This window comes from Conger conger, chromosome 7 (genome assembly GCF_963514075.1).
Source record: "Conger conger chromosome 7, fConCon1.1, whole genome shotgun sequence".
In the NCBI taxonomy this organism is placed as follows: Eukaryota; Metazoa; Chordata; class Actinopteri; order Anguilliformes; family Congridae; genus Conger; species Conger conger.
Genome location: NC_083766.1, coordinates 3,162,692 through 3,190,558, shown reverse-complemented (window position 1 = coordinate 3,190,558; position 27,867 = coordinate 3,162,692). Strand labels below are relative to the sequence as shown.

At 43.6% G+C, this 27,867-nt stretch overlaps 1 protein-coding gene across 1 annotated transcript in view; it reads right to left on the bottom strand.

Moving 5' to 3' along the window:
- Positions 1-15,987, bottom strand: part of LOC133132471 (core histone macro-H2A.1) — a 17,729-nt gene extending 1,742 nt beyond the window's left edge. Inside the window, exons 1-7 of the mRNA XM_061247928.1 lie at positions 15,832-15,987; positions 11,107-11,307; positions 10,567-10,673; positions 9,991-10,188; positions 9,681-9,791; positions 5,540-5,639; positions 1,293-1,434 (exon numbers count right to left, since the gene is read on the bottom strand). Of these exons, the coding sequence (XP_061103912.1) occupies positions 1,293-1,434; positions 5,540-5,639; positions 9,681-9,791; positions 9,991-10,188; positions 10,567-10,673; positions 11,107-11,278 (830 nt within the window). The 5' untranslated portion in view covers positions 11,279-11,307; positions 15,832-15,987. The remainder of the gene's footprint in view (positions 1-1,292; positions 1,435-5,539; positions 5,640-9,680; positions 9,792-9,990; positions 10,189-10,566; positions 10,674-11,106; positions 11,308-15,831) is intronic.
- Positions 15,988-27,867: the final 11,880 nt, after the last annotated feature.

The following is a 27,867-nucleotide window of genomic DNA, read 5'->3' as shown; positions in this document are numbered from 1 at the left end:
CACACATCAGTATTTCCAAAGGGTTTTTAAAATGTCCTGGTCGCAGAATCAGAAACACGGTGAAAGCACGAGTTTGGGTGTTCTGCAGAGGGGATGGGGGTTACAGCTTTATGAGGGATGTAATATACTGCTGGCTATTGGTTTTCTGTCCCCCTGGAAAGTAATCTTTGGGTTAACCCAGCAAAGAACTCTGACTTAGCAATTATTTTCCCACTGAAGACTTCTGATTTTAAAGTTGGAGAAAGGTAAATCTTCCCTGAGGCAGCATCATTACTGCATGTGCCTGCATGGCTTAAAGCTCTTTCTCTGAGAAAAGCAGATTTTAAAGCACTTTCCATAAAAGGGTCTTAATGATGGAAAGACCAGCATGCCTGGGCATGTGTCCTGGCCTCCCTGCGCTCTGTTTACAGACTGCTGCCTCAGACACAGAGCTGCTGCCCCATCCTTAAGAACACACAACTCTACCTGCCCCAACGACAGCTCCTCATCGCCACGGCAACCAGCACATTCAACAACACCTGGCAGACGTCAGAAATAAGGAAGGGCTCGGTCTGAAGTCTTTATAGCATTAGCATCATCCCATCAATGCCCAGGGAGTCAGGCTGCTGCATTACCCAGCTCTGCTAATTCACCAATGGCCAAGTCCAGTGGAATAACAGCGCTCCAGTGTGGAATAACAGCGCTCCAGTGTGGAATAACAGCGCTCCAGTGGAATAACAGCGCTCCAGTGGAATAATAGTGCTCCAGTGTGGAATAACAGCGCTCCAGTGGAATAACAGCGCTCCAGTGGAATAACAGCGCTCCAGTGTGGAATAACAGCACTCCAGTGTGGAATAACAGTGCTCCAGTGTGGAATAACAGTGCTCCAGTGTGGAATAACAGTGCTCCAGTGTGGAATAACAGTGCTCCAGTGTGGAATAACAGTGCTCCAGTGTGGAATAACAGCGCTCCAGTGTGGAATAACAGCGCTCCAGTGTGGAATAACAGTGCTCCAGTGTGGAATAACAGCGCTCCAGTGGAGTAACAGCGCTCCAGTGTGGAATAACAGCACTCCAGTGGAATAACAGCGCTCCAGTGGAGTAACAGCACAAACCCCACGCCCCTGCCCCCCTGTCCAATCAGAGCAGGCCCTACCTCCAGGTCATACCTCACCTGCACACAAACCCCGCCCCCCTGCCCCCCCTGTCCAATCAGAGCAGCCCTACCTCCAGGTCATACCTCACCTGCACACAAACCCCACGCCCTGCCCCCCTGTCCAATCAGAGCAGCCCTACCTCCAGGTCATACCTCACCTGCACACAAACCCCGCCCCCCTGCCCCCCTGTCCAATCACAGCAGCCCTACCTCCGGCGATGTCCAGGGGCCCGTTCTTCTTGCGCAGCTCCTGCACGGCCTCTCCAAACTCCTTCCCCCCCCTCTTCTCCAGAGCGCTGCCTGTGAGAGCACACCTCAGGAGGGTTACAGCCTGTCCGCCAGGCGACACACACACACACACACACACACACACACACACACAGAGACACACACACACACACACACACACTCACACACACACACACACACAGAGACACACACACACACAGAGACACACACACACACACACACAGAGACACACACACACACACACACACACACACACACACACACACACAGAGACACACACACACTCACAGACACACAGAGAGACACACACACACACACACACAGAGACACACACACACACACAGAGACACACACACACAGACACACACACACACACACACACACACAGAGACACACACACACACACAGAGACACACACACACACACACACAGACACACACACACACACACACACACAGAGACACACACACACACACACACACACACACACAGACACACACACACACACACAGACAGAGAGACACACACTCCGCCAGGCTGGACACACACACACACACAGAGACACACAGACACACACACAGAGAGACAGAGAGACACACAGACAGAGAGACACACAGACAGAGAGACACACACACACAGAGACACACAGACACACACACAGAGAGACAGAGAGACACACAGACAGAGAGACAGACACACAGACCTACAGACAGACAGAGAGACAGACACACAGACCTACAGACAGAGAGACAGAGAGACAGACATACAGAGAGACGGACAGAGAGACAGACATAGACACACAGACAGACAGACACATAAACAGACAGACACACAGACAGGGAGACGGACGGAAAAACACACAAACAGACAGACACAGACAGATACAGAGAAACAAACAGACAGAGAGACAGATATACGGACAGAGATGGACATAGAGACAGACATACAGACAGAGAGACAGACATACAGACGCACAGACAGAAACACAGACAGACACACAGAAACACATACAGACATAGACACAAAGACATACATACAGACACACACAGACATACAGACACACAGACAGACAGATACACACACAGACATACATACAGACACACACAGACATACAGACACACACAGACAGACAGATACACACACAGACATACAGACAGACACACACAGACATACAGACACACACAGACAGACAGATACACAGACATACAGACACACACAGACAGACAGATACACACACAGACACACAGACAGACAGACAGTGAAGCAGCCGCAGTCGAGGCCAGAATAAGCAGGACTCTATAGCGCGGTCTGTCGGTCAATAACTCCATGTATTTGCAGGTTTTCATTCCAACCAATGAATGCAATTACACATCCAGCCTTGTCAATTCAACAGCATTAAAGCATGCTTTATATAATGCAATATATTTTTTTATATAATATAAGCAAGTTGTTATTTAGACAAAGCAAATAACAAATTTCACTTTATATACAGTACTGTGCAAAAGTCTTAGGCACCCTATATCTTTATTTCAATATAAATGTAGTCTTAGATATTTTTATATTATTTACATAATTTATATTTTTTTGCATTCTGCACAAAAGAGCAAATCTCATATTTCCTAAAAATAATATTTGTCACAGTGAAATTTTTGCATTTCATTAAATAAAGTAACATATTAAGTAATAGCAGTTTTCAGATAAAGACTTAATCGAGGCTGCCTGGGATCACCTGGAGAGCCAGGAGCAAGCTTCTGCAGAAGAACTGTGGCAAGTTCTCCAAAATGTTTGGTAGAACCAGTTGATTTTCTTATAAAACTGCAGGACAGTGATCTTAAGATAACAAAAGGCAAATGGTTGCCACAACAAATATTGATTTAATTTACCTTTTACCTGCTCACTGCTCTTTATAGTAACATTTTGTATATTTAAAACAATAACTTATTTCCATTTTACAGAAATGTTCGACATGCGCCCAAGACTTTTGCACAGCACTGTACATCATGTGCAAACACACAGCCCTAATTCAGCAAATAATTGAACTAATTATATAATCAAGATGTGAAGCTGGAATAAAAACCAGCATACACACGGCTCTCCACGGCACTGAACTTGAGACCACAGCTACAGCAGCCTGTCTGACTCGTGTTCCTCTGGTCTCTGCACACACACACACTGCTGCTTCCTGATCTTCTGCAGTACCCTACCGGGCTTACATTTTCCCACAATGCACTTGTTGTAGCTTTGGCCAACTGCAACGGTGTCACACTCCGTTCCTGGAGGGCCTCCGTATCGGCTGTGTTTCAGCACAAGTGACTCATTTCTGTCGTTGATTGGCCAAGTTCACAGACCTCGGTTTTCTCAAAGACTTAATTGGCCGCAGACTGAATGGAAACCACAAATACCTGCTGACACTGTGGCCCTCCGGGACCGGAGTTTGACACCCTTGGGCTCGCAAAGGCCTCAACCGATCTCGGGAATGCCTTCGATCAACTACATTTCCCAGAAGCCCCGTCTTCATTGACAGGAAGCAGCAGGGTGCGAGGAGGAAGTTGAGTCTGGTGGATGTGAACACATCGGCCACAGGAAGGAAGCAGAAAGCGATGAGGGTCGTGACCAGGCACAGTGGAAAGGGGACTGCCTTCACTCAAGCCGGTGGTACGCAAAGCAATGACGCATTTCTTACTGCCCCGCCAGAACACTGGGAATATACGAAGACCCCTTTTCGCCCCAGGGCTCAAAGGAACAAAACACAAAATAAGAATCAACTGCTTTGATCCCAAGAAATTGTGGAGCAGTTCATTGCACATTCCAAATATATGTATGAATTAAATTTTGTATAAAAAAAAATTATTCTGCATATGACAGATTACCTTTCGAAAGTATATTTAGTTAAATTGTCATTTGGCACATGCCTGGTACATGTTTACCATCAATTATACCATGTGACAGTGGTTTCCAATTCTGTTCCTGGAGGTCTACCGTCCAGTAGGATTTAATTTCAACCCTAATTTGGCATAACCGATTCCACAAATTGACAGCTCAATGAGATCTCAAGCTGTTGAATGAGGTGTGTTTTGTTTAGGGTTGGAGTAAAAATCCTGCAGGTCGGTAGATCTCCAGGAACAGGGTTGGGAGCCACAGTTACATGGTACGGTTGATGTTAAAGATTAGCATGTATTATTCTGTATACATAGTTTACATGTAGACAGCGGGGCTTCTGGCCTGGTTCAGGGACGGAAGAGATGCATCATGGGAGGGCCATGGCTGGCTTCGGTGCACACAGAGTCCCCCCCCACCTCGGCGAAGGCATCTTTACCTACTTCCCCCCCCATATGGAAGGTAGAATTGGTCGGGTGAACAACAGCTTCGCTGTCGATGGCGGCAATGTCAGCCTGCACAACTTGCAACTACGACAAACAACGACAACAAACAGACAACAGCCACAAACAAAATGGAGTCAAACACAGTGGAAGAGGTGGTGTGGCCAGGTGTGTGGGGATGACGGGGGGAGAGAGAGGGAGGGGAAGGAGGGAGAAAGGGGGGGAGGGGAGAGAGAGAGAGGGAGGGGAAGGAGGGAGAAAGGGGGGGAGGGGAGAGAGAGAGAGAGTGGGAGGAAGAGAGGGAGAGAGAAAGGGGGGAGGGGGAGAGAGAGAGAGTGGGAGGAAGAGAGGGAGAGAGAGAGTGGGAGGAAGAGAGGGAGAGAGAGTGGGAGGAAGAGAGGGAGAGAGAAAGAGATAAGGAGGGAAGGATGGGCACAGTAGAGACAGTGTGTGAGTGTGTGTGTGTGTGTGTGTGTGTACAGCGGGGAGGGCTGAGGACGCAGCACACTGGCCCATCAGCCGACCCTCGACCCCAGCCGAGCGCTCTCATACACACACGGACACCACCAGATGCTGAGAGGGGTCAACAGACTGCTCTGCACAGATCACAGATTGGACAAAATCCTTGAAAGCTCGTGTCGGACGGGGTGATGGGCCGCGTCTCCAGTGGCTTCCCACGTGGACGAGCACACGAGCCTGTTTTAGCGATGCTTATAATGACGCCCATTTAAGAGCGTGTGTTTTTTATATATATATATTTTTTAAACATCTCTGTGTTTCTCTCTCCTTTCTTCCAAGGATTTTTCCCAACCCACGCGGACTAGCTCAGGGCTCACCTAGGTCATCTTTAAGGTCAATGTCGGCATTGGTGGGGTTGATTACACCCTCCACGTCAAATCCCGCCAAGTTACTGATTTCGCTGTGAATGAGGTTGAGCTGGAAGGGAGGGAGGACAGCATGCAGCAGGAGAGGGAGGCACAGCCGTTAGAGAACACAAGCCACGCAAGCGCCCTGCCAAGGCTGAGGTTACACTGCGCCTTCAGGTCCCGTCTCTACGCGTGTCGGAGCGCCATCACGCCCGGCCGCTCTACCGACAGGCACGGACGCACTCAAATCAGACATCGCTCGCATTGGCTTCGTTTTTTTTTTTGTCTTTTTTTTTGCTAATTCTTTACGGTTTAAAAATTCACGGGAAAACGAAATCACGCCCATGTCACTCGATAGCTTAAATATAACTGAAAAGAGAACGTATCTCACAAATACTTAGAGCTCGGGAATGTTTGTTACGTGTGGCGTATTATCGGGGAATGAAATTCGAGCGGAGGTCTGATCACCAGAGCTCTCGTCAAACTGGGAAATGCGGACGCGACTGTGGCCGAGTGCGATCGGATGTTTTTAGACCCGACTCCAGAAGCCGCCCGAAAAGACTAGTGTAACCACAGCCCAGGTGAAATTAAAGGGCAATTAAAGAGCAAACATCCAGGTATAAAGCAGAGAAGAAAAGTGTTATTACAGAAAGCCAGCGACTAAATGAAGCTCACCAGACCAGGGCTCAAATAGTATTTGTTTCACATTCAAGTACTTTTCTGCATTCGACTAAGCTTGTCTGGTGAATTGGAACAAATGAAAAGATCCCAAAACTGTAAAACCCGCCCATCTGCTAGTATTTGTTTTGAATCCAAAACAAATACTATTTGAACTGAATCTGAATTTCAATCTTAAATTTCAGGTTAAGACTTATTTCAAGCAGGCAGCAGAAACACAATTTCCGAATTTCACAATTTTAATCTTAATAACAAGATTATTTCATTTGAATGCTAGTGCTGATCAGATGAACCAGATTATCAGTAGCGTTTTTGAACCATTTTAAAGACAAGAAGAACATAATTTAACTGGAAACATCAATCCGGTGTCAAGTGCAATTTTCTCTGTTCACACCTGAGCAATGGAGGCAGTGTGTGGTTTCCCCTCAGTTTGGACAAACACACCCCAAACCCCCCATTCCGACAGCCGAAAGACCTAAAGAGGAGCTCTTAAAATGGAGCCACCATACTCAAGGGAAGCTTATGAGTGTTAACAGCTCCACTGCATTTACAGAGACAAGTATATACAGTATGCTGTGTGAGAAATAGGGACACATCATTTTAATGTTTTAATAAGCAATAATAGATTAGAAGAAATATTAGAAGAATACAAATATTAACAATGAGCAATACACAAAAAAAAAAAAAATGTATTGCAATATATTTTTGGTGTTTATATTTTATTAATGACTCAAAAATAGCCGCGTTTGGTAAGCAAATATTATCAAGGTTCTACACGTTATTATACAGTGATTCTTCTTTACAGGCAGAAGGGATTGTCAGTAGTACGGTGAGAGGTTTGCTTAATTGTGCGCAGACAAATGACCTAAAGTTACGCCAGGAGAGATCACTTTATTCCCAGCACGTGTGGCTGGGGTTTGACTGAGCCAGCCCTCTAATGCCAAAACGTGTGGCTGGGGTTTGACTGAGCCAGCCCTCCAATGCCAAAACGTGTGGCTGGGGTTTGACTGAGCCAGCCCTCCAATGCCAAAACGTGTGGCTGGGGTTTGACTGAACCAGCCCTCTAATGTCAAAACGTGTGGCTGGGGTTTGACTGAACCAGCCCTCTAATGCCAAAACGTGAGGCTGTGGTTTGACTGAACCAGCCCTCTAATGTCAAAACGTGTGGCTGGGGTTTGACTGAACCAGCCCTCCAATGTCAAAACGTGAGGCTGTGGTTTGACTGAACCAGCCCTCTAATGTCAAAACGTGAGGCTGTGGTTTGACTGAACCAGCCCTCTAATGTCAAAACGTGAGGCTGTGGTTTGACTGAACCAGCCCTCTAATGTCAAAACGTGTGGCTGGGGTTTGACTGAACCAGCCCTCTAATGTCAAAACGTGTGGCTGGGGTTTGACTGAACCAGCCCTCTAATGCCAAAACGTGACGCTGGGGTTTGACTGAACCAGCCCTCTAATGCCAAAACGTGAGGCTGGGGTTTGACTGAACCAGCCCTCTAATGTCAAAACGTGTGGCTGGGGTTTGACTGAACCAGCCCTCCAATGTCAAAACGTGAGGCTGTGGTTTGACTGAACCAGCCCTCTAATGTCAAAACGTGTGGCTGGGGTTTGACTGAACCAGCCCTCCAATGTCAAAACGTGAGGCTGTGGTTTGACTGAACCAGCCCTCTAATGTCAAAACGTGTGGCTGGGGTTTGACTGAACCAGCCCTCTAATGCCAAAACGTGAGGCTGTGGTTTGACTGAACCAGCCCTCTAATGTCAAAACGTGTGGCTGGGGTTTGACTGAACCAGCCCTCCAATGTCAAAACGTGTGGCTGGGGTTTGACTGAACCAGCCCTCCAATGTCAAAACGTGTGGCTCCTGGGTCATTTTAGCATTTACCTGCCACAATTTCTTCTCTCTGGTTTTCCCAACATTCAGATAATTTTTAATAGCGCTTCGTCTCCTTCTCAGGATTTTATTTATTTATTATTATTAAGTTTTTACATATGCTCTCTTACTACACAGAGCAAAGAAAAGCAAATAAAAAAAATGCTTTCACAAGCATTAGCAGCTCAGCAGCTAGTGTGTGTAAGCAGCTTATTTAATTTTCAGTAGGGTATGTAAGTTTGTGTGTAAGGCAGGAGTTAAGCACCTTGGTTTTACGCCTGACCGGCTGTATGTGCGTAAGCCTGGGGTTTAGAAGCTTGGTTTCAGCCTTGCTGGTTATGTATGTGTGTAAGGCTGGAGTCTATAGCTTGGTTTCAGCCTTGCTGGTTATGTATGTGTGTAAGGCTGGAGTCTATAGCTTGGTTTCAGCCTTGCTGGTTATGTATGTGTGTAAGGCTGGAGTCTAGTAGCTTGGTTTAAGCCTGGCTGGTTATGTATGTGTGTAAGGCTGGAGTCTATAGCTTGGTTTCAGCCTTGCTGTTTATGTATGTGTGTAAGGCTAGAGTTTAGAAGCTTGGTTTAAGCCTTGCTGGTTATGTATGTGTGTAAGGCTGGAGTCTAGTAGTTTGGTTTAAGCCTTGCTGGTTATGTATGTGTGTAAGGCTGGAGTCTAGTAGTTTGGTTTAAGCCTTGCTGGTTATGTATGTGTATAAGGCAGCGGTAAACCAGGACACGGGTAGTGACAGAGGCAACAGAAAGCAAGCAGTTTTGTTTGCAGCAGGGGATTGGCTCGTGGGAGTAGAGAGTGGATCTGTTAGGCTCACAGGCAGTGATTACAATGGGAAGGTAAGGTCAACATGGTGCTCATTCAAGCATTCAAACCTACTGCACCGGTAGGACTACTTTTCACATACAGTCAGCCCAGGATTGAAAACAGGAAATGGCTGTTCATTGGCTAAACAGTAACTTGGAAACTGGTGTGCGTATGTGTGTGTCATCACGTTTAACTGATCAGTTAAGGATCAGGGCTGCAGTGTAGTCCCCTAGTGAAGTGTCCACTAACAGTGTACTGTACTGCCATCCTACCCTACTATAACCCCAGGAACACGTCTAATGTGCCTCTAACACTGCCCTAATGAAGGGAATGTGTTGTAGGAAGAGACACACTTTTCCTCCTAACAATATGAACTTTACAGTGTGGCCACAATAAGATCAGTGCAGCTGTTGGGCCCTTAAACCCACATGGTGGCAGCATCTAGTTAGTGGCTAAGGGGCTTGACTGGGACCCGGAAGGTTGGTGGTTCAAGCCCCGGTGCAACCACAATAATATCTGCACAGCTGTTGAGCCCTTGAGCAAGGCCCTTAACCCCACATTGCTCCAGGGGGATTGGCCCCCGCATTGGCTGAATACCAGTAATGTATCAAACATTGCTCCATGTCGCTTAGTTTAGTCAACTCCAAGTCGGATAAAAGTGTAAAACGTTGGATAAAGGTGTCAGCCGATTAACTGTGCGGTGGTGTGCGAGGGAGGCCACGTTGGTGCATTGTTTAGGAGGCGGCGGTACCTTCTGCCCCAGGAAGAGGCTCTTTGTGGAGAGGACGGTGAACCCGTCCGCCGGGGTGCCCTCGGTCGTGCTGTCGGCGGTAGCGGCCTTGCTAACCTCTCCCTGCTTCTTCTGGGAGAAAAACACACACAGCCATCAGCAGCCGGCCGTCAAGCACAGTGCCAGAGTCCAGAGTCCAGCTGATACAGACTGCACCTATCGCAGCGCAATCCCACGGCTTGTGATTTGATCAGGATCAACACAGGATCAAATCAGGCACGGGGAAAAAGGTCCAAACGGAGGGTCTCACGACCGTGGGGTGGAATCGTACCTTGGCCTTCCCAGCCCCCTTCTTGCCCCCGCCCCTCTTGGCCGCAGACTTCTTGGCGACGGATGTCTTGGACTTCTTGGCGGGCGGGGGGGTGATGATGGCCTCCAGCTTCCCCTTGCTGCCCCTCTTCTTGGCCAGCAGCTCGGGGTGGATGTTGGGCAAGACCCCCCCGGCCGCGATGGTCACGCCCTTCAGCAGCTAGAGACAGAGCATGAGTGAACACACACACACACACACACACACAGCTCACATTGCTCACACGCACACACTGCTCACACACACACACACACACACTCACACACACGTGCACACACACACACACACACACACACACACACACACTCACGCACACATACAGACACAGCTCACACTGCTCACACACACACAGTGCTCACACACACACACACACGCACACACTCGCACACACGCACGCACACACGCACACACGCACACACACACACACACACACACACACACACACACACACACACTGCTCACACACACACACACACACACACACTGCTCACACACACACACACACACACACACACTGCTCACACAGACACACACACACACCTGATTGAGCTCCTCGTCGTTGGCGATGGCCAGCAGGATGTGTCTCGGGGTGACCCGGCCCTTCTTGTTGTCCCGGGCGGCGTTCCCAGCCAGCTCCAAGATTTCAGCTAGTGGGCGAGAGACAAGACTTTGGTTAAAGCGGGCGAGATACATGATTCTGTCTAAAGAGGGCAAGAGACAAGACTTTGGTTAAAGCGGGCGAGATACATGATTCTGTCTAAAGAGGGCAAGAGACAAGACTTTGGTTAAAGCGGGCGAGAGACAAGACTTTGGCTAAATTGGGCGAGAGACACGATTCTGGCTAAAGCAGGTTGATGCTGGGCAGCACATCCGTGTGTTAAACACGGACTCTCTGATTCAGCGAGGCGACAAATATCTCCCAGCACAGCACACACACACACACTCACAGAACAGGAGCAAGAGCACCCATGCAGAGAGGAACATGCGCGAGGAGCAGACAGACAGACGGACGGACAGACATGCAGACGGGCAGATGGACAGACGGACAGACAGACAGACAGGGCCCCGGTTCCGTCTCACCGGTCAGGTATTCCAGGACAGCGGCCATGTAGACAGGCGCCCCCACGCCGATCCGGTACTTGGGCAGCCCCTTCTTAATGTACCGCAGCATCCTGCCCACAGGGAAGATCACGCCGGCCTTGGTGGACCGGGACGTCTTGGTGGTCTTCTTTTTTCCTCCGCGGCTGGACATGGTGCAGCTGCAGCCAGTCTGAAGATCTGCTGCCAGGCGACAGTACAGTACATTACATTACAGTACATTACAGTACATTACACTACATTACACTACATTACAGTACATTACACTACACCACACTACATTACACTACAGTACAGTACACTACACTACATTACACTACATTACACTACACTACAGTACATTACAGTACATTACAGTACATTACAGTACATTACACTACATTACACTACACCACAGTACATTACACTACATTACACTACACTACAGTACATTACACTACATTACAGTACATTACACTACATTACACTACATTACAGTACATTACACTACATTACACTACATCACACTACATTACAGTACATTACAGTACACCACACTACATTACAGTACATTACACTACATTACAGTGCACTGCATTACATTACATTACACTACACCACACTACATTACAGTACATTACACGACATTACACTACATTACAGTACATTACACTACATTACACTACATTACAGTACATTACACTACATTACAGTACATTACACTACATTACAGTACACCACACTACATTACACTACATTACAGTACACCACACTACATTACACTACATTACAGTACATTACACTACACTACATTACACTACATTACAGTACATTACAGTACATTACACTACACCACACTACATTACACTACATTACACTACACCACACTACATTACACTACATTACACTACACCACACTACATTACACTACATTACACTACACCACACTACATTACAGTACATGACACTACATTACACTACATTACAGTACATTACACTACATTACACTACACCACACTACATTACAGTACATTACACTACATTACAGTACACCACACTACATTACACTACATTACAGTACATTACACTACATTACAGTACACCACACTACATTACACTACATTACAGTACACCACACTACATTACACTACATTACAGTACATTACACTACACTACATTACACTACACCACACTACATTACACTACATTACACTACACCACACTACATTACAGTACATGACACTACATTACACTACATTACAGTACATTACACTACATTACACTACACCACACTACATTACAGTACATTACACTACATTACAGTACACCACACTACATTACACTACATTACAGTACATTACACTGCACTACACTACACTACACTACACTACACTACATTACAGCGGACGACATCAGCCGCTGGACGCTCATCCAGTCCTCACAAGCATAGTGATGATCATCACTGTGTCCTCTACACTTTAGCCAAGTGGTAAGATGGTAAATGGTAAATGGTAAATGGTAAATGGTTGGCATTTATATAGCGCCTTTATCCAAAGCGCTGTACAATTGATGCTTCTCATTCACCCATTCATACACACACTCACACACCAACGGCGATTGGCTGCCATGCAAGGCGCCGACCAGCTCGTCAGGAGCATTTGGGGGTTAGGTGTCTTGCTCAGTGACACTTCGACACAGCCCGGGTGGGGGATCGAACCGGCAACCCTCCGACTGCCAGACGACTGCTCTTACTGCCTGAGCCATGTGGCCCCACCGGTGGTGAAATGGAATATTCTACTATCCCTGCAATAGCACTGAAAAACTGAGCAGACTCGTGTTTCCATTAGCACACAAACTGTTTCTGTGAGGATTGGAGGGCTATATCCATTACAATAATGGCATTTGGCAGATGCTCTTATCCAGAGTGACTTACAGTTGATTTTAGACTAAGCAGGAGACAATCCTCCCCTGGAGCAGTGCAGGGTTAAGGGCCTTGCTCAAGGGCCCAACGGCTACGCGGATCTTATTGCGGCTACACTGGGATTCGAACCACCGACCTTGCGGGTCCCAGTCATTTACCCTAACCACTACGCTTAGGTGGCAACACTGTATAAATACACAAAAATAGGTGGTCATTTTCTGTCAAATATTGAAAAAAACCCATGAAATATAGCGGGCATCTACGGGCACTGAGGATCATAGGCTACTCAAAATCTGCCACTGATGTGAGCTCCTTAGTGAGATGTGATAGAGCCAAACAATCCAATCCTTTTAATGCAAATTAACATTTTAATGGCTGCAAACTACTAAGGACAAGGAAGAAATTAAATGCCTGCCATCCATCCATCCATTATCCTAACCCGCTTATCCTGAACAGGATCGCAGGGGGGCTGGAGCCTATCCCAGCATACATTGGGCGAAAGGCAGGAATACACCCTGGACAGGTCGCCAGTCCATCGCAGGGCACACACACCATTCAATCACACACTCATACCTAAGGGCAATTTAGACTCTCCAATCAGCCTAACCTGCATGTCTTTGGACTGTGGAAGGAAACCGGAGTACCCGGAGGAAACCCACGCAGACACGGGGAGAGCATGCAAACTCCTCACAGAGAGGCCCCGGCCGATGGGGATTCGAACCCAGGACCTCCTTGCTGTGAGGCGGCAGTGCTACCCACTGCACCGTCCGTGCCGCCAGAAATTAAATATAATTTAAAAAAATACTACTACTACTACTAATAATAATTATATTAATAATAATAATAAAATATAGATTACATTGCTATATATATATATATATATATATATTCAGAAATTGTACATAGATGTTCAAAAATGCAGGACGTGATTGAATAAAGACCACGAAACAAGAAATACAATACACTGTCTGCAGGGAAATTACTTGACGAGCTCGTTAGTAGCTAACTGGTCGTTGCTAACTCATGCATTGCTGAGCTCTGACATCCACACAGGCAGCAGCACAAGGGGAAGCAAGGTGAAAACAAACCCAAGTTATTATGCACCAACAGCCCATTTAAGTAATGGGCAGCCACCTGTGTAATGTATTTTATTGCCAATCACAGATCTCCTGTCCGGTGCTATGAATTCATAGAGGGTTGCCGGATCGATCCCGCCCTGGGTGTGTCGAAGTGTCCCTGAGCAAGACACCTAACCCCCGAATGCTCCAGACGAGCCGATTGGTGCATTGCATGGCAGCCAATCGCCGTTGTTGTGTGATTGTGTGCATGAATGGCTGAATGAGAAGCATCAATTGTACAGCGCTATGGATAAAGTGGCTACATTACAAAATGGCAACCAACCGTATGTAGCCATTGCGTATCAAGTCTAGCCAGTGACCCCCTGCAGTACCTTCAAACCCCACCAGGGGTTAAAAACCCAGAGTGTAGAGGTTTGAACTCCAGCCAGGCACACAACAGCTGACACAGTAGACACAGGAACAGAATATTGTTGTTTGTTTATTTTTACAGCTTTGCTCCAAACACAAACCCACTGGCATAGCCCTACGTAACAGGGTCGGGAAATGATAAAAGTGCTCACAGCCAATAGGTAGCCAGTACGCCATGTGACAATCATATGTTTTATGTTTCTCTTAAAAGACACCTGTTTTTGCTACATTTGTGCAGAGAATGCAGACTTACTGCATGCTGCGGTCATTAATGTGATTAATGTAATGTGTGAAATGCAGGTATTTTGTAGTAAGTCTGTTCATTTGTTTTTAATTTGCAGATGTTTATTATTTTTACTATGAATGTTATTATTATTATTATTATTATTATTATTATTATTATTATTATTATTATTAACAAACGAGATAATAATTGCGCTAGTATTCTTTTCCGCAATTATGTGCAGGTGGCTATAGGTATATAATAAAATGCATAGAATTATATTCGTGTAACCTATCCATTCCATACTATCAAACGTTTTCAATAATAACATACATAATAACAAGTATTTAGATCATATTTTGATCGTAGAATGATCAAATTTAATAGTACCATAGTAATAGTAGTAATAGTAACAGAAGTCTTTAATCGTATTTCATCTTAAAACGCGCAATCAAAATTACTGCGTTCTGCATGTTTACAAGAAAGTCCAAGCAGCCGGAAAGCCAGCGCTTGGATGCTATGTTACTGAGCATCCTCGAATGTAGTAAATAATTAATTTCGAAACAATACCCTATTTAGCATACAGCTAAAGGGAAACCTTACTCAGTATTTCATTTTTTAACAACCTACAACGCATCTGTGCTTTGTTTCAGAATTGTGAGTGCAGAATTAAGGACAATTCAATGTATGTATGTATCAGTATTTACTGACATGCAAGCCATTTCCGTGTTTTGAGAAACCCATGTGATAGCCTAACCTACAAATCGCAGCGAGACAAGCAAGCAAGACAATAAAGCAATACATGATGAAACGGGCCTATAGTACTAAAGCTGACACACGGCTTTTACCAAGGACATTAGCTGGCTAGCTCTCTAGCTGTGTGCTTTTTTGTGTTAAAGAGCGGAGTTGTGATCACACCTAACGTCATGCAGAGTAGCCCTCGCTATAAATACAGCTCCGGCTGCACGGCCTTCTCCAGCAAAGAAACGACATAATAAAAACACGGAGCCGGAACAACGACCCCATCTGCCGAGAAGGACCTGATTTCGCAGCGTGGAACAGCTTTAAATGAAAATCAGAGACCGTGAATTACTTACCGAATAGAGCGCAGCAATATGTCTACTGTTCCGTCAGCCCCCGGGAACAAGTCTGGGCAGAGACTGTCTGTAACTCCCACAATCCATAGCGAGGCAAATTATTGAGCGGGCAGGGTACAGTATCTGCGCTCCAGCCTTCTGCTCAGAGATATGGTCATTTCTAAATAGAAAAACTTAACGTAATATTATCCACAGGCTTTCATAGATGCATGCGTACTGAATTCGGAGAATGACACAATTTCTTTGGTTCTTTTTTTGCCAACATGGAGAATTTCCACAACACGCCTACACCCTAAATACTTAAAACCAAAGCCTACAGTATATTAAGTATTCAAATATATTAATTAAAGTTAATATGACACATATTATTAATTGTTTTGTATGTTATGTATTTTAATATATAGTATACTTGTCTATATCTATATTTTTTTTACATTTTTGAAATGTTTTATTTTATTGAAATAAGTGACACTACACACCACACACCACACACAACGCACGCACACAACACACACGCAACGCACACACACACACCACACACACACACACACACAACAGACACACACACACACACACACCACACACCACACATACAACACACAACACACACAAAACACACACACACAGTTTCTCCGCTTCTGGGTCTCCACATGACAATGCTAGCCAATAACCAGGCTCATAACAAAACAGAGGTCCTGTCTCAGCTCCTCAGTAATGGAATGTTCTAGATGCACTTTAATCTATAAAAGCTATAGATACCCCTATCTGAAGAAAACAATAGACAATACAATTCAGGTTAAAATGTCAGTTATCACATTAAAATGCATAGATGTACCATTTACAGTATATGCCCTGTGCAATCAGTTCTGAATGAGGAATGTGGATTACATTCGGTTAATTTGTTATTAATTTTATTAATCTTGGGTGCAGTTTACTTGTGTACGTTCATTTTTTTCTTCCGAAATATTTCCTCTCAGTATTCCAGATTTGTACACTCAGTGAGCACTTTATTAGGTACACCAGTACACCATCCTGTTAATGGAAATATTTCATCAGCCAATCATGTGGCAGCAACTAAAGGCATAAAAACATACATAAAAGATATGATGAAGAGGTTCAGCAGTTTTTCAGACCAAATGTCAGAATGGGTAAGAAAAGTGACTTTGACCGAGGAATGATTGTTGGTGCCAGGCAGGGTGGTCTGAGTATCTCAGAAACTGCTGATCTCCTGGGATTTTCATGTACAATAGTTTCTAGAGTTTGCAGAGAATTGTGCAAAAAACAAAAAACATCCAGTGAGCAGCAGTTCTGCAGACAGAAACGCCTTGTTAATGAGAGAGGTCAGAGGAGAAGGGCCAGACTGGTCAAAGCTGACAGGAAGGTGACAGTAACACAAATAACCACACATTACATCAGTGGTATGCAGAAGAGCATCTCTGAACACACAATGCGTCAAACCTCTAAGTGGATAGGCTACATTGGCAGAAGACTTAATAAGTCTAAAAAAATAAATAGAATAAATACCTAATAATGTGCTCACTAAGTGTATATACAGTACATGGAAGTCATTTGTTGTCATGAGAGTGATTGAACACTAGGCAGCGCTGTTAGCCCACTTGCACTGTCCCCTCCAAAAGTACTGGAACAGCGAGGTCAATTCCTTTGTTTTTACTATACACTGAAGACAATTGGGATTGAGGTCAAAAGATGTACCTGAGTTTGGAATCTCAACTTTTATTTTCTGGTATTTTTTATCTAGATTTGTGAAACAACTTAGAACATATCACCTTTTGTATCAGACCACCCAATTTTCAGGTGAGCAAAAGTACTGGAACATGGGCAGGTGTTTCTTGTTGCCCAGATGTGTCCTGTTAGATTGATCGGTTAAATAATAAATAGTTCTGAATGTCTACTCTTGGTTTTAGCCTTGGGTTTTGCCTGTGAAGACTGCATTAGTGCTAGAAAACATGAACCAACATGAAGACCAGAGAGCTGTATTTGGCCATTTTGAACCTTATAAAAGAGACCATTGTATATTTTCTAAAGAACTACATGATATAAAACATTGTAAAAATTCCATATAATATTTTCTAAAGAAATTATCACACTCTGTGAATAACATTCAAAATTAACTTTCCATCCATCCATCCATTATCTGAACCCGCTTATCCTGATCAGGGTCGCAGGGGGGCTGGAGCCTATCCCAGCATACATTGGGCGAAAGGCAGGAATACACCCTGGACAGGTCGCCAGTCCATCGCAGGGCACACACACCATTCACTCACACACTCATACCTATGGGCAATTTAGACTCTCCAATCAGCCTAACATGCATGTCTTTGGACTGTGGGAGGAAACCGGAGTACCCGGAGGAAACCCACGCAGACACGGGGAGAACATGCAAACTCCGCACAGAGAGGCCCCGGCCGACGGGGATTCGAACCCAGGACCTCCTTGCTGTGAGGCGGCAGTGCTACCCACTGCACCATCCGTGCCGCCCAAAATTAACTTTAAAAACTAAATTATTTTAAAAGGTTTTGAAGCTGAAAACAAAACAAGTATATTTTGTTTTATTTATTTAGATTTATTTTATACATTCACTGCCAAAACATGTAATTATTGGAACAAATGACATCTGCAATAAAATGAAAGTTCATACATTTTCTTCAAGTTCTGGTTGTCAGGGCCAACCGTGAATAAATCACAGAGTCTTCCTCAGTAGGCAGGGCTTCAGTCTAAATGAAAGAACGTTTTAAAAGGCTTGCAGCCACAGATATGGCATTACATACTTACAAGACGTGCAAAAAAGACGTGTTAAATGAATGAATGAATGAATGAATGAAGAGGTAAATGAATAGTACTTACAGCACAGAGGGCTGCTCTACAGTCGTCAGTTTCTGTTGAAAGATAGAAGGAAGCGGTGGATGAACATGCCGTGTAAAAATACATTTCAACATTTCCCTCTTAGCCCCGCAGTCTGGCCAGTGCGGTCAGATGGCAGCGTAGCACAGACAGACATGCAGACAGACATGCAGACAGACATGCAGACAGACATGCAGACAGACACGCAGACAGACATGCAGACAGACATGCAGACAGATGGACATGCAGACAGATGGACATGCAGACAGACAGACATGCAGACAGACAGACATGCAGACAGACATGCAGACAGACATGCAGACATGCAGACAGACACGCAGACGGACATGCAGACGGACATGCAGACGGACATGCAGACAGACATGCTACCTTTTCTCTTTTTAAAATGCAGTTCTGCGTAGTTCACTGCATCTTCATTCGGGGTTCCTTCAGCACCTGAAATAGACAGAAAACACAAATACATTTTTTAAGCATTTTTAAAGCCAGTGCACAAATAACTGTGTAAAAATACAATTTCATTATAATTTTATTATTAAATATAATTAGAATGGTAAAAATACAATTTCACCCTCTCCAAAGAGTATATGTAATATTTCACAAATTATTACTAATATGATTCATGATAAATTATGATTTTAATTATTAATTATTTTGCAGATTTTTATATCAGAAAAAATTGTCTTGGATGGCAAAAAAATTTAATGTAGCTCATTTGTGCGGGAAATACTTCTGTTTTTCTTTTTTAGATGCAAGGCAGCGTGAAGCACAACTCCTTCATTAGGGCTTTGTGGTTTTCACACATCCCTTCTGTGAGGTGCTCCTCTCTGCTCCTTTGCTCGTGTGGTGTAAACACACATCCTCATGTGGGTTCCTGCGTACAGCACTGTGCTGGTTCTGGTCCCGTCTAGATGCTGCATTTCTGCTCATGTCTCCTGGTAAAATGCAGTCTCCACGTGTATTCAGGTGTCAGTGCTGTGCGTCCGCTAACTGAGGAATGAACCTGTTTTACTTGAGATTGTATTCATGTGTAACTGTGTTGTGCCTTTGTATTGTACTGAACATTATGTTGTACTCTCTGCCTGCTCCTCCCTTGGCCAGGGCTCCCTTGTAAAAGAGACTCACCTGGTTAAATAAAGGAGAAATAAAATAAATAAATAAACCTTCTCTGGCTGCTGGCTAGCCTACCTCTGCGGGGCACATTTTGCCCTTTATACATGAGCACTGAAGATGGTTTTCTGACTGTACTGTATGTTTACTGCACTTTTCGTTTTGGCACCTTTCTGTTTTCACCCAATAGTAGTAGTACTTTAGTACTTTATTTGATATATCTCGGTTTTTGAATTTTTCCTTTTTTGGAGTGCAAGTATTTTCTTGGTTTTTAGGGACATTGACTTCAGAACCACACACCCATCATCCTGAGCATTACTGTGATGCAGATATCGTATCTATTCTGTTTCAGTGCAGGGAAAATACTACCTTTGTTCTTTTTAAAACGAACGGAAGCATAGTGGACAGCATCATCGTTTTGGGTTTGTTCAGCACCTTGAAGAGAGAAGAACAGACAGGAAACACAAATGAATGCATTTTATGGCTGAAACCACAAAGCTTTTGTACACATCACTCTGTGAAACAAGTAAGATCCTAATGCGGCTACACTGGGGCTCCAACCACCCAGCCCAGTCAAGGAAATACAGCACTATACTATAAACTACTAAGCAAAATTCCTATTAACAAATTGTAGCTTTTATTTTTTATCTTTACCCAGGCACAAAGTGAATACTGCACATCTGACTATCTATGATTGGATCATATTTTACAGGAAAGACTTACTGCCTCACAAAAAAAATCAAATGCACAATTTTAACATAACCCGGGGCCCTGTTTATATGCCACACACAAACACACTGACACACACGCAGATGCTGAGATACATATACACACATACACAAACACACACTGACACACACTCAAATGTGATACATACACACACATACACACACACACTGACTCACACTGACACACACTCAAATGTGATACATACACACACATACATCTTGCACATACATCAGGTTCTGTTATGCAGGGGGGAACAGAGGAACCAGAAGCAGACGGGGGTGCAGAAAAATGGCGATTTAATTACAGCAGGGGCAGACAGAGCAGAGTCGAAAAACATGCCAGGGTCAAACCCAGGAGGTCCGTCCAAAAAGCAGAAGTACAGAATTCAACAAAAGAAGAAGAGTCCGGGGAAGCAGGCAGGGGTCAAAACCAGAAAACCAAGTTCAACAGAAAACCAGATAACCAGAAAACCAAGGGCAAGGACTCAGGAACAAGGGCAGGGGCAAGAAAACAAGGAGGCTAGAACTGGGGGATGGAAACAAGGGCTCGGGAACAGAACAGGACAAGACAAACTAGCAGCGTGCAACTGAAAAGGACAGGTATAAATACACAGGGGAATGAGACAAACTAGGAGTGAGGGCGGTCTAACAAATAAACATCAGGTGAGACACATGAAAGGGTAATAGGACAATAACGAGGAAACGGGGAAACGGGGAAACGAAAACATGCAATACAAACGGCTCCGGACTAGAGAGTAGACAATTGCAGAGGATCAGGAGATGCAGAGATAGAGAGAGACAGGTGCGAATACTTCGCTGAAACTAAGCAAGTCATCAGTGATAGAATAGGGAGGCGGAGTTACAGAACAGAATTGAAACTGGAGATGCGTTAGTAAGTTAGTTAAGTGATTTAAATTACAAATACCCAAAACTAGTGAATGTTAGTTGTTAGTTTGACAAACATATTAGTGTGTTAGTATAATTAGTACTGTACAAATTCTATGTTAGTTGGGATTAGTATATTAGTGCTATGTACAAACATGAAATGGAGAGAAAGCAGGAAGTAAGGAATGTAAGATTGGAAGGAAGACTGAACCCCGGAACTACCGTAAACACCCGAATAGTGGGGCACGCAGACAGGGTAGTGACTGGGCTAGTAAACATTCAGACTCAGACATCACAGGGGAAGACGAGTGCAAAGACGAATGAATATAAACAGAACACCAGACATGAATATGAAAAATAATAAATTACAAGAATGATGATAAAAAAACAATGATAAACTAACACACAGAACACAGGAACATAACAGGTACAGAACACATAATTGATCATAATTGATTAAATATGCTGGCCAAAATGAGATAAAAGCATCATGAAGTAAATAAATGAGGCTTGCATCGCATGACAAATATTAAAAATAAATAGTGCTGTTCCTTACCTTCATGTCTCCGATGTCTCATTTTTATATAGATTATGAGCACAGTTGCAAGGCACAGGAGAAGACCAGTGAAACAGACTAGTGGAAGATAATATGGACTGATTCCTAAATTTAAAAAAAAAGATGAATTATTCACAAACATAGGCTAGGTGCACACACACACATGCATACAGTACAAATGTACACACAACATGAAACCCATTTGACAATTTATCTGTCTTCTGTTGCATACATTCAGTTTGTTGTTTAGAGAAAAACAGATTATTTTTGGGATTGGAATGACAATACATGCATGCATACTGTCCATACATTCATGCATACATACATGCTGAACAATATGTACACACACACACCTGTAGTTTCTGTTTGGTGTGTGACAGTCCCTCCCTCACCTCCAGCAGAGAGCCCAGTGGGTTGGTTGGTTTGGTTGGGTTGGTCGGGTTGTGTGGGTTGGTCGGGTTGCGTGGGTTGCGTGGGTTGCGTGGTTTGTGTGGGTTGCGTGGTTTGTGTGGGTTGTCTCTTTATCGTCAGGTTTAACGGCAGCAGGGCTCGAAGACGGTCCTTGTAAAACACGGCACACACCCAAGCGCTCCGCTTCAGCGTGGCGTTTCTCACCGAGAGAGCAAACTGAATCCCGAACCCGTCAGCGCTGGCGAACTTCTGCTGACTTTCCACCTCTATCCACAACAGTCTGGTGCCCTCTTTCGCTTTTGAAACGTTACAAACCACGGAGCCATTTTCTCCCTCCATGAGCTCCGCAGGTTCCTGGTACACTGAGGACGCAGACAGGCACAGCGATCTCACTGAAGATGGCCACATAGCATAGATAGCAGAGGCAGGATGCATCTGGACAATACAGCTTCCTTTACAGTTTAAGGATGTAATGTTGGCTACATGCATCAAGCAGACAGACCCGTATGACATATCAATACACAGTAAACTGTTTAGTTTTAGACAGACCCTTACAGAGAATAGATAGTGCCCAATAAGGATCACAGAATTAAAGGTAAAACTAAATTAAACACTGGACATTTTATGGAAAAGCATCTAAATTCCACAAAATGGCATTTGCTCTTAATGAGCAAGTACATTACCTGCGAGCATTGATGAAATAGAAAAGGGATTTACTGGGAGATAGAATTAAATTTTCATTTTCATCATTTTAAAATCTTTACATCTTACTACATTTTAAATGCATTTCTGCAGTTCTTAAATAAGCATAACTGTGGAGAATGTACAATGCCTGACATTACCATCAACTGTAATTATTTCATAATTGCATGTTCCGTAAATTCCGCGGTCATTACACAGAACGCATCGGTAGTGTCCATGGTCTTCCCAAAGCAGCGGGGAGATGCGCAGCTCAAATTTGTTGTCAGCCCAATTCTTTACTTCAGACCGATTTTCAAAGAGCGCAAGATCCGTGCCACGCCGTTTGCAGGAACCTCCTTCAGAAGCCGTCTGTTCCCGCCTCCAAAACCCCTCAAGCTTCGCACCGGTCAGAGCTTCACAAAAGAGCTGCAACGGGCCTGTCTTAGGGCGTCTGAACACAGGTGTGAGATCTTTTACACCTGGAAAATCACAAACACATACATATACATATACATATACAGTATACACGTACAGTTAATATACAGCGGCTTAAGAAAGTATTTAGAATCCTTCACATTTTGCACACTATTTATTTTATTTTAAATGGATAAAATTGCCGTTTTTGCCAATCAATCTACACGCAATAACCCAAAATGGCAAATAGAAAACATGTTTTTAGTTATTTTTGCTAATTAATTCTAAATATAAAACAGATTTTTCTAATTTAAATAAGTACTCAGACCCATTGCTGTGGCATTCCAAATTGTGTGCAAAAAGTGATGGGGTCTGAATACTGAATATTATTACAGTAAAAATTACATTCAATCGTAACGCATACACTCAGCGAGCACTTTATTAGGTATTTATTACACTTAATTTTTAGACTTATTTGTTAGGCTACTGCTGTAGCCTCAAAATTACGTGAATGGCTTTTCAGCTCATATTGTATTTACCTTTCTGTATTTCCAGTTTCAACCCAGATCTTTTATCCGTTTCATTGACACAGTAGTACAGCCCCTCGTTCATCTTCTGAAAATTTTCCACCAGCAGATACGCAGTGCTCTTCAACACCAACGTCTGGATGTTACTTCCCAGGTTGACGTTCCATTCCCACGTTGGTTTAAAACTCGTATTTGATGTGCAGCGTAACGTGGCGTCCAATCCCCGTGCTACTCGGACGACTTCAACTAGTGGAACAAACATTTCAATTGTTCTCATGCTTTCACTAATAATTCAGCCAATTACATGGTCAATACACGCTCCAACCAATTCTTGAAATCAGAAGAAAATATTGTGCATTTCAAAACCTGAAAGTGTCGGGATCGGGAAAGGCACCAGCGGACTCGCGCCCCCTCAACGGGTTCCTATTATTCTTATGCAGAACCCACCCACCACAAGGAGCTCAGAACGAAGCAGGTAAAGGGCAAAAGCTTTATTTTATTTATTCTAACAATAACACCGAGCACGCCACAGACTCGCACCAACCCCACCTCCCTTCGACTTCCCCACTACTCCTACAACAAAAAAAACCAAGAAAGAACAAGAAACCCAAACGAACTGAAAAGAATAATCAACACGCTATAAATTCTTTTAAACCCCGTTTCGTTAGGCAAACAGGAAATAGCTGCATCACGCCCCCAAAACCCGGCGGCCAGCACGTCACACGCGCGTTGATCAACGTGCACGCCGAGACCCACTGAACTGGCAAATCCAGCCCAGCTACCAGGGTCCTGGCACTAGCTTTTCACAAGAAAATCTGAATCTGAATCCTGTTAATCCTTTAGATTCTCGGATCATAACTCACCTTTGGCAAGAACGTGATAATATCCTGGTGAAAAAAACAACAGAATCCAGCAGCCGATGGTATAACGAGGAATCATTGTCCAACGGAAATTCTCTTGGTGTGATGGATTATAGGATAGGCGCAGTACGCAGCGGAACACCACTCAGCAGGAGGTGGGCGCAGTAAAATAATTTGTCGCTCTCAGGGATATGTATTTATATATTTATACGTCACAGTAAGAACACTTCCTTTTATCACCCGACAAACAAAACAAAAAAAACTCAAATACAGTCACAAAAAGCCTGCTTGTCATCAATTGACTTCAAAGGCAAAATGTACTTTTTGCAGCAAAGTCTAATTTATAAGTTTGTATTTGCAATTGTATTTCTGTTGAGGTTTGCAGTGGCTGATTCATATTTTTGATTTTTAACTTCAGGCTAAGGGCTGATTAAGACTAAAATTAGAAGCAAAACCACTGCAGAGGAAGTGATTGGCCACCCAGGCACAGAAACAAAAGCAGAAGTACAAAAATATTTGCCATAGTTATTTCTCAGCAATGTAAAAGAGTAATCTATAAGAGTATGGTCAATGTCAAATGGACATTCTCCCAAGTAAACTCAGGTGAGGTTAAAGTTATTTTCTGTATTAAGCACAGACGCAATCAGCACCAGGTCTTAGCAGTTGGGAAAAAAGACTGTTAACTAGACATGTTAAGAATGAGAAATTCATTACATTACATTACATTACATTACGTGGCATTTAGCAGACGCTCTTATCCAGAGCGACGTACAACAAAGTGCAGATCGATCACAAGAACAAGTGCAAAAGTAGACCTGAGAGGACAGTACAGTTCCGAGTCCTAGTGTAAACATACAGAAATTCAGACCCTTGAAGAGTACAATCAACTTTCAAACTAGCATACCTCATTTTCATGTCATGTTACGTTTCATGTCTAGTTGTTATGATTTAATTATTAGTCTTGTCTTGCCACGTTATGTATTTTATTCATGTCACATTTAGCAAAATTGTTATGTCACGAACAGGATGATTGCATGTTAAATACGTGTAAAGGGCTGTATATAAAACAATGGAACACACGTTACACTACAAGCATTTGGCATACGGCCTTATCCAGAGCGACGTACAACAAAGTACACACTCATAACCAGGGACAAGTGCGCTGAAAGACCCTTGAGGTTCCAAGTTCCAAGTGCTCGAAGTGTACATGTATAATTACCAAAGATTACGCCATTCCACAGTTAAATATTTAAGTGTGAACACAGAAATTAATGTTGTGTAAACTTATTTTCTGAGGGAAACAGACAGGGGTACATTCTTGTTGCACCAAGCATATTGTCACGTTTCATGTTTGTCATGTCATGTTTTATGTTTAGTTATTGTCTTAGTTACGTTATTGTCATGTCACGTATTATGTTAGTCTAGCCGAACCACGTTTTTATGTTTTATTTCTTGTTACATCTCATTTTCATGTCATGTTACGTTTCATGTTTAGTTCTCATGACTTAATTATTAGTCTTGTCTTGCCACGTTATGTATTTTATTCATGTCACATTTTGCAAAATTGTTATGTCACGATTTATGTTGTTTCATGTTATGTTCCGGCGGCACGGATGGTGCAGTGGGTAGCACTGCCGCCTCACAGCAAGGAGGTCCTGGGTTCGAATCCCCGTCGGCCGGGGCCTCTCTGTGCGGAGTTTGCATGTTCTCCCCGTGTCTGCGTGGGTTTCCTCCAGGTTTCCTCCCACAGTCCAAAGACATGCACGTTTGGCTGATTGGAGAGTCTAAATTGCCTGTAGGTATGAGTGTGTGAGTGAATGGTGTGTGTGCCCTGTGATAGACTGCCGACCTGTCCAGGGTGTATTCCTGCCTTTCGCCCAGTGTATGCTGGGATAGCCTTCTGCTCAGACATATGGTCATTTCTAAATAGAAAAACTTAACGGAGAAGTAATATTATCCACAGGCTTTCATAGATGCGTGCGTACTGAATTTGGAGAATGACATAAATTCTTTGGTTCTTTTTCTGCCAACATGGAGAATTTCCACAATACACCTACACCCTAAATACTTAAAACCAAAGCCTACAGTATATTAAGTATTTAAATATATTAATTATAGTGAATATGACACATATTATTTATTGTTTCGTATGTTATGTATTTTAATATATAATATACATTTCTTGGACAGCAAATATATCTAGATTTTTTAACATTTCTGAAATTTTTTATTATTTTTGAATGATTGAATTTGCACTTCATTGTATGTTGCTCTGGATAAGAGTGTCTGCTGAATGTCTGTAATCTAAATGTAATGTAATGTCCCTTGTAGTGTGGGTCAGACCTATAAGTTACCACTACACACACCACACACACACACCACAACACACACACACACACACACACCACACACCACACACCACACACCACACACCACACACACACACACACACACACACACACACCACACACACAAAACACACACACACACACACACACACACACACACACAGTTTCTCCGCTTCTGGGTCTCCACATGACAATGCTAGCCAATCACCAGGCTCATAACAAAACAGAGGTCCTGTCTCAGCTACTCAGTAATGGAATGTTCTAGATGCACTTTAATCTATAAAAGCTATAGATACCCCTATCTGAAGAAAACAATCGACAATACAATTCAGGTTAATATGTCAGTTATCACAATAAAATGAATAGATGTACCATTTACAGGAAATGCCCTGTGCAATCAGTTCTGAATGAGGAATGTGGATTACATTTGGTTAATTTGTTATTAATTTTATTAATCTCGGGTGCAGTTTACTTGTGTATGTTCCCTTTTTTCTTCCGAAATATTTCCTCTCAGTATTCCAGATTTGTACACTCAGTGAGCACTTTATTAGGTACACCAGTACACCATCCTGTTAATGGAAATATTTCATCAGCCAATCATGTGGCAGCAACTAAAGGCATAAAAACATACATAAA